The 14,006-nt window shown below is 36.3% G+C and overlaps 1 protein-coding gene and 1 non-coding gene across 2 annotated transcripts in view; both read right to left on the bottom strand.

The window, feature by feature from the left end:
* Positions 1 to 3,475: 3,475 nt before the first annotated feature.
* The window catches only part of HAUS6 (HAUS augmin like complex subunit 6), a 39,486-nt gene continuing 28,955 nt past the window's right edge, over positions 3,476 to 14,006 (bottom strand). The window contains exons 14-18 of the mRNA XM_059141442.1: positions 10,594 to 10,660; positions 10,152 to 10,337; positions 8,179 to 8,314; positions 6,012 to 7,088; positions 3,476 to 4,337 (exon numbers count right to left, since the gene is read on the bottom strand). Coding sequence (XP_058997425.1) covers positions 4,252 to 4,337; positions 6,012 to 7,088; positions 8,179 to 8,314; positions 10,152 to 10,337; positions 10,594 to 10,660 — 1,552 coding nt within the window. The 3' untranslated portion in view covers positions 3,476 to 4,251. The remainder of the gene's footprint in view (positions 4,338 to 6,011; positions 7,089 to 8,178; positions 8,315 to 10,151; positions 10,338 to 10,593; positions 10,661 to 14,006) is intronic.
* Positions 10,741 to 10,871, bottom strand: LOC131813397 (small Cajal body-specific RNA 8). The gene has a single exon (XR_009346797.1). It is a non-coding gene; the product is annotated as a small Cajal body-specific RNA 8 (non-coding RNA).

Raw genomic sequence — 14,006 nt, 5'->3', positions numbered from 1 at the left:
TTGAAGTATTTTAGAGCCAAGAGATCCCTGTGATCCACTCTTCTCACCATTTTACAAGGGCACATTTCCTTTGAATAAAGACATTAAGTGGAAGTTAACAGAGTTTAACTTTTCCCAGGCCTTCAGAGCAGAGGTTGTGGATGACAATAATGTCCCTACCCATGAAGACAAGAAGCTATTGAGATCTAAGTTACTAAACTCTTCTATGGAGGGCCTTTGGCAGTAAGTTAAGACTCCAGATGTTAAAAACTTAAGCGTTCCTTTTTAAAAGCATTTTAAAATAGCACATTTAGTATATCTAATTAAAATGGCAGTAACAAAATAATTTTACCTCAATCACTTAACCTCTCAAATTTCTTTCGTTAAGTTACTGGTGGAGCTTTGTATGTGATCATTCTAGGATTGTAGGGCATGGTTCTTTCTGATATTATATAGGAAATTCCAGAGCCAGGTTGTGTAATATTGAATGTTTATTCAAGACTATAGTAAAAAACATATTTACAAATAGTCCCATAGAGGACTCAACAAATATTTTTTTTTTTAATTTTATTTATCAGAGAGAGAGAGGGAGAGAGCGAGCACAGGCAGACAGAATGGCAGGCAGAGGGAGAAGCAGGCTCCCTGCTGAGCAAGGAGCCCGATGTGGGACTCGATCCCAGGACGCTGGGATCATGACCTGAGCCGAAGGCAGCTGCTTAACCAACTGAGCCACCCAGGCGTCCCCTCAACAAATATTTTAAATAAAGCATGTGAACTTGCACAGTGCCCAAGGAGAAAGCAATTATGTATCTACAAGATAATGTGAAAGAGAATTTTACCTTTGCAAGTACTTTTACATTATGGAAAATGTCCTTAAATATTTATTTTGTTTTAGAATTCTAAGACTAGGGGGGTGAAAAATAAGGTTTCCTGTATAAAGTTCTCAAGAATTCCTGTTTTTTCCCTTAGATAAAACTGACTTCATAGATCATGGTAAAAAATGGTTTCAAAATACTTGTTTTTTGTTTTTTGTTTTCAGTTAATTTCCCCCAAAATGTTTTTGTTTTTTAGCCTCAAATACTCCTGTTCCACTTGGTAACATTTTTCATGTTAAGCATCACACTTGTCCTCTTTAAACATTTAAAACAATTAGGACATTCTGTCATTCATTACTAAAGTTTCCACTTGACACAGAAGTCAATTGAGAGGGGCACCTGGGTGGCTCAGTGGGTTAAGCTGGTTAAGCTCTGTCTTCAGCTCAGGTCATGATCCCAGGGTCCTGGGATCGAGCCCTGCATTGGTCTCTCCACTCTCTGCCTCCCTGTCTGCCTACTTGTGATCTCTGTGTCAAATAAATAAATAAAACCTTTTTTTAAAAAAGTCAATTTACACACCTTTACCTTACAAAGAGTGAATAAAGAGGTACATTCTGTGTAATCTGCAATGAATGTAATAAGAAAAAGTACATTTACAGCAATTAAGTAGCCCTCTACTATCATTTTAATCCCATAACATAGGAGGGAAAAAAAAATTCCAATACTTAGGTATTTGCTAAAGATGATCCATGGCCCTTGAGAATAAGTCTATGTGGACACATACCTCCTGTATCTACAAAGATAGGTATGTCCATATGTGTATCATCAGTATGACTGGAAAGATCACATACATACAACCATAAAATATGATAAAAGCACTAAGTGGAAAACACTAAATGAATAAAAGATAAACTACAGATTTTAGAGAAGGGCTAAATCCATGTATATGGAAGGGATAGATTAGGACTGCAACATGGAAGTGACATTTGGTCTGAGCCCTAAAGGACAGCTATAATTGTGAATTAAAATTTCTAAAGAACCACACTCAAAAGTAGTTCAGTAAAAAAATGGGAAACAATAGTGGAAGGGAAATGAGGAATCTACATAGGGGAGATTATATGCCTTTAAATTTTAACTCTATTCTGGAATTAACAAGTAATGGAATTTTAAACTAAGTGATCCTAAGTAGGTCCTAAAGCCAAAAAGGTAGCTATGCAGGCAATACTGGAGAGGGAAGAACCTGAAGGTAGTTAGGTCATAATCATAACAGTTTAGGAGGAAATGATAAATCGGGAGTTATTTTTGTTAATACTCCTGGCATATAAAGGACAGGAAAGAATGCCAAAACTCCCAGCCTAGTCCAGGTATGACTTAACAGTATGATTTTTATAAATCCATACTGTTCAGAGACATTTTGATCTTTTGATTCTCAGTAATTAAAGGCCTCCCACCCTTACTGGTGAACTTGAACTATCTTATCAACTAACCTCTAAAGCAGTACCTATGTAATAATACACTTGCTTCTTTAAGGTACCCCAAGGCTAAATGTGACTTCTGTATTCCCCAGTAGTGCTTCTCAATCTTATTACTGAACTTAAGAATTACTAGGCAAGCATATTTAAATCACAGATTCTTAATCCCCATTTTAGACGTATAGAATCTACAGCTTTTAGGATGTATCCCAGATTATCCCTTGAGTCCACCTTAGACAAGTCACTTAAGCTCCCTAGCTTCAGTATCATTGTCCGTAAAAGAGGTAGAATAACAACTACCTTAAAGTTATGACAATTAAATGAAACAGTATGTATTAAATGTCTAGGAATGGCCCTGGCATATTGTGGATGTTAACAGCCCTATCTCCTCCCTAATACATTAATTTTGGATTTACAGGTTAGTGGGCTTTCTTCCGGTAGACTGGAGGATAGTTTCCCAGTAGATCTATAGTCATTGATTTGTTGTATTAATCAATAACAGGAATATAGCACCCTAGAAGAAACTGCTCTTCTTTGTTTTCCCCTGCAATTAAGGGAGTTGTATGTGCTTTTCTTCTCTCTCAAAAAGACTGACCTTCAAACTGATCAAACAACTTAGCAAAAGCCCAAAATGAGTGAAAAAAGATGAACAGTTGAGCCCATCCACCTCCAGAACTGTCTCCTTCAACTTTTTCCCCCTCCTGACCAGTTTCTTGACAAATGGACAAGGTTTTGATAGTTAAGAATTGGGGTACCATTAAGTGCTATCACCTTTCCAGTACATGCTCATTGCTCCTGGTTCACAAAGGTATGTATACACTTGGATGGTAGAGATGAGCCATTTTCTCAGCCAGGGGTCACGACAGAGTGAGGCAAGTTACTGTATGAGAGGCCTCGCCTCTGTCTCCCATTCAGTCTACAAGGTCAACAGAAGGCCAACTCCTATGGCCATATCCTTTTATCCTGGCCTTTCAGTTACTTGTAGAAGGTCTTGTGGTATATTAAGGAAGGAAAACAGGGTCAGTCTTAGCTTCACCAATGACTTAACTGTGACACTAAGCAGGCACCCTGAATTCAGTTTTCTTAAGTTACTTTGAGGCTATGCATAGTCTGTGGTATACTGATGGTTTCTGAGAAGGAAAGTAAAACAATAAAAATTATCTGCTTTCCCTAAAAACCATGCCCCCCAAATAAACCAACAACAGTAAACAGAGACTAACAAATTTTTAATTTACATTTTTTCCTGTTAAAATATAAAACTAGGGTTAAATTAAATTCTCAAAGTCTAAATTAGACTAAATATAAATCTGCTATACAACCCATTGAATGGATTTATATTTTGACAGTGTTCCTTAAAAGTGTCTAGTCATTTTCCATCTTTTTCCTTTTTTCTAAATTCATTCTGCCCCAGTCTTCACTTATCATCACATACACTTTATTCCATCAAACATTTTCCAGGACTACTTAATCATTATGCCTGTTTAGAGCTTTCCCAAACTTAAACTTTTCTCACCTTGACTACATATCCCAAGGTACTATTTTCTTACTTTTTTTGGTTAGTACTATAATGTTCCATATAGAAACAATAAAAGTTATGTATTTCCCTAAAATGAAAGATCAGTATTCAATGGTTATTATGTTAACCAGTTAATAAAAGTGTGTCAAAAACCACTCATGTTTGCTAATCAACTGAAATTATAACAAATTAAACTAATACTTTACTATAATGCTTACAAATTATTCAAGGAATCAAAATGGCTTCACAAAACTTGATATCTGCTTCCCAAATACTTCCCATTTTAACCCCAGACCCATTCAAGGAGACAATCCAAACATACTTTACCTAAAAACTATTGTTTGCTAAATAAAAGACATTATTTGGGATTTTTTTTTAGACCTTGAAAAAGAGTTATACTTCCAACATGTATTTAAATTATAAATCCGTTTTTAGCCTGTACAATGCTTTAAATTTAGGTACATCATAGTTAAATTGACTGGGCTTCTGCTTCATCTCTTCTAAAGTCTGACGGAAATTCGTTTGCCTCAAGGCTCTTACTCAAGATTTCTTCTTCTGCAAAGGTGATTTTTAAAAAAGAGAAAAGGATAATCAAACATTACAAAGAAAAAAATTAAATAAGACAGATTCCAAATAGCCAATTACAGTCTTCGTAAGTAAAATGTTCACGTGCAAATAATTATGATGAAACTTACCATTATTCTCACTGAGGTACCTTTGCTCCAGAGTATCAAAACATCCCTCTTAAAATACTTCTCAATATAGCAGTGTCTAATTATTAACAAGCATATCAGAGTGACATACGATGCATCTATATCACCAGATCTATATTTGCTCTAACATGCTTTTATGAACAGAATTTTTTTTAATTCTCTATGATGAAAATTTTCAACATACAAAAATGAAGAGAATTATCATTAGCCCAATGTATCCATTAACCAGCTTCAGTAATTAATATTGCTAGGTGAACTATGTACCCCAAAAAGACATGTTGAACTCCTAACCCCAGTACCTCAGAATGTGGCCTTATTTGGAAAGAGGGCCATTAACAATATAATCCTTAGGATGAGTTCATTCTGGAGTAGGGTGGGTGCTTAAACCTCTCTATGACTAGGGGCCTTATAAAAAAAACACAAAGAGGGCGCCTGGGTGGCTCAGTGGGTTAGGCCGCTGCCTTCGGCTCAGGTCATGATCTCAGGGTCCTGGGATCGAGTCCCACATCGGGCTCTCTGCTCAGCAGGGAGCCTGCTTCCCTTCCTCTCTCTCTGCCTGCCTCTCTGCCTACTTGTGATCTCTCTCTCTGTCAAATAAATAAATAAATCTTAAAAAAAAAAAAAAAGACACAAAGACACACAAGAGAAGAAAGCCATGTGAAGATAGAAGCAGAAATTAGAGCTGTGCTACCACAAGCCTAGGAACACCTGGGGCTACCAGAAGCTGGGAAAGCCGAGAAGGATCTTCCTCTGGTGGCTTCAAAAGACCACGGCCCTGCCAACACCTTGATTCTGGATTCCAGCCTTTGAACTTATTATCTCCAGAGACAATTTCTGTTGTTTTAAGCTACCCAGTTTGTGGTACTTTGTATGGCAGCACAAGGAAACACACACTTACTAACCTTTCGTATTTTATCACCTACCCCCTCAAATTTATCTCAAAACAAATTACAGATATTATATTACTACAAGAATGATATTTGAGGGGGGCCTGGGTGGCTCAGTGGGTTAAAGCCTCTGCCTTTGGCTCAGGTCATGATCCCAGCTTCCTGGGATGGAGCCCTGTATCAGGCTCTCTGCTCAGGGGGGGAGCCTGCTTCCCCCTCTCTCTCTGCCTGCCTCTCTGCCTACTTGTGCTCTCCGTCAAATAAATAAATAAAATCTTTTTAAAAAATGGTATTTGACATACATAGTGTTACTCAACATTTTGAGAACCATCCTCCACTAGCCAAGATTTCGACAAGATTTACTTTTGATTGTATTATAAAAGCAATAGGTTTCAGGGTTTTATTTTCCACCCTGTCCCAGACTAACTGTAAACAAACACCTGTCACGTGATATTCAAAAGTACCCATAGACGTGAGATGTTCACTCTTCTCATGCTTGTCAAAGGAACAAAGAAAATGTTTTATCACATTAACAATAAAGACCATGCAGCACTCAATGCATACAACATTACAAGAGGTTGAGAGAAAAATTCAATAGATCAATATGCACAGGTCTAGTTAAATCTTACCTTTTAAATTAGGTAGAAGTTCTCCAAGACTACATGGTATTGCAGTTTTCAATCTTTGTTCAACTGGAGAAAACTTAATTAGTGGTGAAAGAGACCGTTTTCTTTCACCAAGGGACATGCGTAAAGATGGCTTTTTATAGTCAACGTGCAAATCTTGAGTGCCCAAAAAGTCAAGCATATCATCTGTTTGCATGTTAGTGGGCATAGGACTCAATTCTGGTTTGTGTCCTTCAAGTGTTTCAAGATTAGAAAGGTCACTTTCTTCCCTTTTCTTGGATAGAGATTTTTTCAGAGCCTCATATCTACGGCAAATAGCCTGTAAATTACAGTCTGATTCTGGAGTAGTTGGTCTTTCTCCCACAACACTATCTGGAAAAATGCCTCTGTGCATAGGACTATTTGGCTCTAGTTTAAAATTGGCCTCTGTACTACTGGAACTATTAAGACTTAAGTTACCAACTTCTTCTGGAAGCGTTTCATGTAATATGCCAACATCAATATCCTTTAAGCTCCTGGAACTAGTTCCACTTGATAATTGAAAAGAGTCCCATAACATACTTTTATGCATGAAAGGTTCCTTGTAAGAAGCTTGCAAGTGGTCAATAGAAGACCCCTCCTCATTGCTAGCCATCACAACTCTCCTATTACCTGGAGCAGGGGAGACTGTCTCTGGTTGGCTGGTTTCTAAAGGCTTGCTCTGTAACACTGCATGCTCCAAACCTTCCTTGCACCTTATTTTCTTACTTAACAAATCTGACTGATTTTGTGTCGATGGTCCACCTATGTAACTGGTCACCACATGTTTCTGAGGCACACACTTGAGGCAATCTGAAACAACGTTCTCTTCAGGTAAATGGAAATGGCTACAATGGGATACAGTGCTTGCTGCAAGAGAGCTGGTCTTGCTAATTTCTCCTGGGTTATGCAACACAGGTAAGGATTCTGGCAATTCTTCTCGTGACACAGGTAAGGATTCTGGCAATTCTTCTCTCTGTTCAGTATCCATCTGAATTGGTTCTGTACTTTCATTATCTTCCATTTCGACAGCTTTTCTCCATGAGCTCCTGATTTCACTTACTAATTAAATTAAGTGGGGGACACAATTCATTAATATTTCCAAACAGAGCATGCAATTAAATTTTTCATTTCTAGTGCTCAACATAAAACTAGCGAGTCAGTATATGTTCCACAGATGTGCCCAAGGGATGACAAGACTAAGCAATAAACCAAAGACCAACAACATCAAAAAAGTCCTTCTCCATCTGATCACAAATAACAAAAGCTTTCCCTGAAATGTGCATATACTTTAACATAGCACATACGAATTACAGGTATTAGAAAGATGTTTTCTCATCTATCTAAGCAGTGTTCAGCAAACTTTCTGTAAAGGGCAGAAAGTAATATTTTAAGCTTTGTAGGCCATTGGTCTGTGGTGAAAACTGAACTGTGCCACTATAACATGAAAGCAACCACAAACAATTATGTTGACAAATCAGCAAGGCTGTGTTCAATACAGCTTTATTTACAAAAATACACAGGGCAAGCCAGATTTGGTTCAGAGCCCGGAGTCTGCTGACCACTGATCCAGGCTGTGGCAAGGTTCAACCTGAACTGAATCAATTTAACTTCAAGTATGAATTCAGCCAGGATGATGTGCCATAAGGACAACAAAATCAGAATTTGGCCAACACAGATTATAGGTTATAAGAAAAAAGTACTGGGAAGTCTAGCTAGCTAGAGAGGGGTAGAAAAGATTTCCATATGCACAATTTTGGGCTGATGCCGCTAGCTGCTGACTGGAAGGAGAGAGCCAACTCTATAAATGTTGAGCACAGGTCAGATGTGGAGGCAGAGGGTATTTTAAAAGTACTCAACTGAAATATTTTCTAGGAAAGAGCCAAGTAAAACAACAAAAACAAAACTGTGGAGTATCACGGCAAAATAACACTGCTTACAAACTGCCATTATCAGTGAGAACACCCACATGTAATACTTCTGTAAAAGTCCCTTACATCCGAGCAAATAAAGAGCCATTGCCACTAAACTGAAAGAGAAAAGAATTCTAAAGTGAGTTTCCAGAAGATCTGTCAAACCATGGTTCTAACAGTACTAATGTATAAGTAATATCTAAGAAGAAAATAAGTGATAGAAATCATTATTCACTTACTCAAGTTTTCTGGCGTTCGGGGAATTTGGTTCCTTGTTAAGAATGGGTTAGACACTAAAGAATCAAATAGTTCCTCTAATTTTACTTCTCTTCCTGAAGAGGGCTGTGGTGAATCAGATAAAACGGCCCTTGCAACCTAAAACAGAAAAGGTAAAGCAAAAATTACCACATTCATTGGCAGAATGCAACAAAAGCCCTGATGAAAACAAATCAGCCCGATAGTCAGCAGCCCCTACCACAGCAGAGCGCACAAAAGGTCACTCAGAACATAGCTGCCAGCCACTGTATATCATCTATCAAGGCACAGTCCTATAAGGTGAAATTAAACCCAAAACTGTTTCCTCCCTTCTTATCTTAACTGGATATTCCATATAAAGAGAAGGTAAAAATCTTTATACCTGAGAAGATTCAGAAATAATCCTGACTACACAGTGACCTAAGGTACTATCTGCCACATCTTTGAAATTTACAATTCTGTATCAAGTAAAGTGACTAGTTTTAAAGCAAGGAAAGTCTTAATTATATAAACGACTTGCAGTTTATATAATACAGTAACACCTCTATTAACAAATGAAATACACTCTGACAACATACATCTTTGCCAGCAACCTCATTATCAGATAATAAATTAGTGAACAAGGCATAGGAATATATTCTAAAGTAGAGAAAGTATACAATATGAAAACAGTACTGTATATTAATTTCAATAAAACAGGGAAACAAAAAACATGCGCATTAAAAATACTGCCCCAAGAGCCCTAAAAAATAAACATCCTACAACCATAATCAAATAGACCCCCACACCCACCCCATGAAAAGAGAAGATTTCTTAGAATTCAAATACTAAATAATTCTTGTCACAAACACTATTAAAGAAAAGTAATCTCACTTTATTTTCAGAGCTTTATGAGATTTTATGACTCTCCTTTTCCATCCCATCCCATTCTGCTGCTAAATTCTTTTCATTGAAAATGTCTTTCCTTCCTATCAGATAAGAAAAACAGACTGACCGTCCTTTACGTGGAGTCCATCAACCAACAAGGAGAAATAATATAAACCTGAAATATTTTAAAGTATTTACAGACCATGAAACAGTTAAAACTCCTAATGTTACAAATAAGAACGTGACTAGACATCCAGCTCTCTTATTTGGACATTGTTCACTTTCTTTGATCAAGATGGAGATAAAGGAGGAAACTCCAATACCTAAATCAATATGCACTAAACCAAATTTTTCTTTTAGTCTCTCAGCAATATAAAGTAGCTGATTTATTTTCAGGCTCCTTATCCAAAATCAAACAATGCTATGGGATGTTGTGGGAAACTTAATAAAAATAACATCAGAGAATGGCTTGAGAATCTATGTAAACTTCTGCAGTAAACAGTACAATTTTACTATCAACCAATAGTAGCATTATGTAGACACATGCAAAGTCACTTGTCAGGAAAACTAAGGTCATGAACTATGATGCATTTAATGACTTCTTAAAATATTTAGAAAGCAGAAGGATAAACACTATGCTTAGTGATAATACGATATTGCATATAGTTTTTGTTCTAATATTCAAAAAAAGAGGAAGCTTAAGTAAGCAACAGCAACATTCAGATTTTTTTTTTTAAAACAGATTATTTTGATAGAGTATAATCACTGGATGTATTTTTCCAACAATTCATGTAATGGTCCATTCCAAAAACACCATACCTGTGTTATTTTTATACTTTCGGAGGATGATATTTATAGAATGGGACATGGTTTCTAAACCATGGATATAATCTTAAATAAGTTTATATTAAATCTATTTCTACTTTTTGGGAGAACCAATTCTGCTTTAACCAAAATTTTCATTATCTATGCCCTCCTTTCCCAAATTAACCCCAGTTATTCAATAATTAACTATAACTTCACTTATAATCTCAACCCCAATGAGAAAATAATAGATATTTCAGAGTACTTATTACAATCTTTTTCTAACCTCTTCTACCAGATGATCTTGCTCTTTTTGGAATATATCCCTATTTTTAGCTGGCAGAGACCCTGCGAATGCAGTATTCTCTGTACTCCTTGCAGTATTTGATGATAGAGAGTTTTTCACTTCAAATTTTGGTGTCTTCTTAGAAGGTTTTTCATTTCCTTCTCTAGGAGTTCTTATCTTCATGTCCTGAAGGAGGCAGACATGTAATGTTAAAACTTTAAGGACTCTGGCTGATCTTCATTAGAGGCTCTTGAGTTATCACAAACCTATAAAGGCTATCATTATTGTGAAATCATATGTTCACTGGCAAAATTAAATAATTCCAGTATTTCCATTTAGAAGCAACAGGACATATATAAGTACAAATTAACTGGGACAGCGGGAAAAATAGCATTTTAACAAAAGTTAGTATGATCAGATTAAACATTGTTTTAAAATATACCTTTTCAAGTAATCTAACACTGTTTCTATCTGATGATGAAACTGGCTGTGACAGGAAAGCTTCAGGTCTAAAAGGAAAAAAGATAACAAATCCAAGTTATGTATAAGAAAGAATTCCTTCACTTGCTAGATCTGAATAATCTAAAGAAACTGTCTGCCCCGTATCTGTCCGTTACGATTTCCCTCAATTCGTCCCGGTCATCGAAAGGCAGTTTATTCTAGGGAGGGATGGTGACAATCAGAGCAGCACTTCAGCCCCATTTGTGTATCAGCCTCCCAAACGGTAAACATTTTTCGTTAATTGCTACATATTTTAAGTCAACATTTTTTTATAAGGTTGAATGACTTCATGAACACTCAAAACTTGAGTACGCAGTAAACACAAATTCAACTAACAAGAATCATATTATTATATTATCCTTGGGCTTCAGATCACAGAATTTCACTCTAACAGAGACCTTAAAATTTTAATCTTTCATGTCCAAAATCAATTTATCTTATGCTGAATCTTGTGTGATAGCACATACTTTAGTTATACTTATAGTCAAATTATAATGTTGCTCAGTTTCAGTTTCCTGCATTCTACACATAGCATTCCTACCCTCTTAGATTCTCTTGGCCCTTTGGATAAACATAAAAACCTTACACATCAATTACAAAATAAGTTATTAAACTTTTAAAGCTGTCAAAGCAATAACTTCATCTTCATCTTCAAAGAGCTTTCAAATTCAATCACGGATGGGGTCTGCTCACTGGTCAAAGCTTTTCTACTTTATTACCACAGAGACCACTTTCAGTATCAAGCATGTTGGTGCTCTGCTTTCTGTTCATAGCCAGAAGTACAAAATTAGTAGCTTTAAAGTATCTCAAGTAACAGCAAATATGCTTTTTCAAACTTTTCAAATACGAGCTTCTTGGAATTATCTACCTTTCAAACATAATTCAAGACCACTGAAACTGCTTAAAGCTCAACTTTGCCTCCACAGGATATAATCTAGATGTCAAAGGAAAAAATTAATCATCTACTGTGACTTTATCTTAATTTTTCCAAAAAGTAACATTAAAATGATCCAAAAGCCCTCTGAAACACGGTTAGCAATCTAAGATGCCACTAGGATGCCAACACCAGACTGTGAGCTCCTGGAGGACAAAGACTATGTCCTTCCTGACTATTGCCAGGATCTAACATAGCGCCTGGTACTTGAAAGTGCAATACCTGTTTGTAACTAACGGATGGATTGACTGCATCAATGAATAAACCATCACTTGAGCATGAGGTTCTAGGAATAGACACCACCAAATTTTTCTATTTGGATCATTCTTACAGAGTCTCATAAAAGACAAAAATGGAAACATATTCTCTCCCTTCCTCTCCTCCTTTTCTAAATTGGAAACATGCTATCAGCCCTGCTAACATCTCAATCCAAGCCAATTTTAAAGCAGCCCTGGCTCAGTCACCCTCAATATGCTTGCTACGCCAAAACTGAGGCCCACAAAATCCTAGCACTGTAACAGATAAAGAGAGAGCGTGTTGCTCCCATTATGGCAATTTATGCTAAGGAAAGAGTACATCCAAAAGAAAATAATTGAAGACATGCTTTTTATAGTAGTAAAAAAACTGAGGAAAATCTAAGTCTAAAATAAATGAAATGTTACAAAGTCATTATAAGTAAAAAATCAGTAAAATAACGTTAACATACAGAAACGACCAAAAAACTGTACTTACATATATTAATGTTTAGAAAATTCCAAATGTATTAAATTTGTTTGTACATAAACTCCAAAAAAAAAACTTGCAAAAAAAAGTCCAACAACTGATTTGTTAGAAATTTTAGCTAATTATTCTTCATTTTTATTTCATTGTTACAATATATCTACAAATAACAAAGATATAAGGGAAATTATAAGAGAGAGAGAGAGGCAATGAGATGTCCATTTCTAAGACGAAGGCTATTTAGTTGGCATGCAAGCAAGATTATACTGCCCTATATCTGAAATGCAATAAAGGAGAACTGTAGAGGTTAAAAGTCTAGAACTGTACTGCCACCACTAGAAATATCATGGAACCCTCCCTTCCAGAAATCACTGTAAAGAAAGGTTGAGCCCAGAGTGTACAACAAAGGTACCATCAATCACTGAATTCTGGCTTTAAGTATGGTAAAGCTTCCATCAGCTCACTCTGATCAAAAACAGCCATGAGGCTTATGGAGAAAACTACTTCTATTTTGGTATCTGTAGATGACAACTGGATATTAAAGGGCTAATAACAGGGGCGCCTGGGTGGCTCAGTGGGTTAAGCCTCCGCCTTGGGCTCAGGTCATAATCTTAGGGTCCTGGGATTGAGCCCCACATCTGCTCAGCGGGGTGTCTGCTTCCCCCCACCCCGCCTGCCTCTCTGCCTGCTTGTGACCTCTGTCAAATAAATAAATAAATAAATAAAAATCTTTTTTTTTTTAAAAAAAAAGGGCTAATAACACACAGTAATTACCCTAAAAATTACACTATTTCCATGTTTTTTAATTGATAGCTGTTATTGATCATATCCACATATGAATTTCCAAATTAACTACACTGGTACTGACATTAAGATGATGCCATACAAACAACAGCAGAACTACACGTTAAAAAAGGATACTATCTTAAGTACAGTCTACTCGCACTACACATTACTAATAAAACATTTTATTACAAAACACCTTTACTGTAAAGAATTCTATGCAACAAGCTTTCCACATGACTCAATTCTTCACCTTCCTTCTGTTTTGCTATCAAGCGCGAATAGTCGTTCATATCCCATCGAGCTTTTATTTGTCCCTCACCACTAACACCCTTCTTCTTCACTTTCCCCCTTCAATACCCCAAAGCTATAACTAAAGTACCAGAAGATAATTAAAAGATCTAAATGCCTGGAAGAGTATAAGTCTGGAATCAAAGTATATTTAATACAACCTCTTTTTCCTATAAGAAGAAAATTCCATCTGAACTAAATTCTTAGGGGCTAAGTGTCTGGCTCTTATAGAATTCTGATAGTATATCTTAGTACAAAATTCTACTTCAAGAAAGAATCTTGAAGATGAATGGAGTTCATAAATAAAATCTGATCTATGAATCAATCTACTGCCTCCATCAATCTTTAGTCCAGCAACAAACATGAATCAAATATTTCATTTGCTCTCTCAAGGAAAGACAAACCAAAAACACAGATGAGACTGGGAAGCATCAACTATTCCCCTCAGGATGCTTTAAGAACAACAGTGATAAGAGAGTGAAACACTGAAGCCCAGTAACTTGAGTATCTCTTCAATGTCAAGTCTTCACAATAGATGTCTTCCTTTTTTTTAAGGTACTCTGAAAATCAACATCACATCCAGATCTAAGAATAAAAATATATATTCCACATGTAATCCTGACCTC

Source organism: Mustela lutreola, chromosome 12, assembly GCF_030435805.1.
Source record: "Mustela lutreola isolate mMusLut2 chromosome 12, mMusLut2.pri, whole genome shotgun sequence".
Classification (NCBI taxonomy): domain Eukaryota; kingdom Metazoa; phylum Chordata; class Mammalia; order Carnivora; family Mustelidae; genus Mustela; species Mustela lutreola.
The sequence above is the reverse complement of the archived record's forward strand: the minus strand, read 5'-3'. Positions and strand labels throughout refer to the sequence as shown.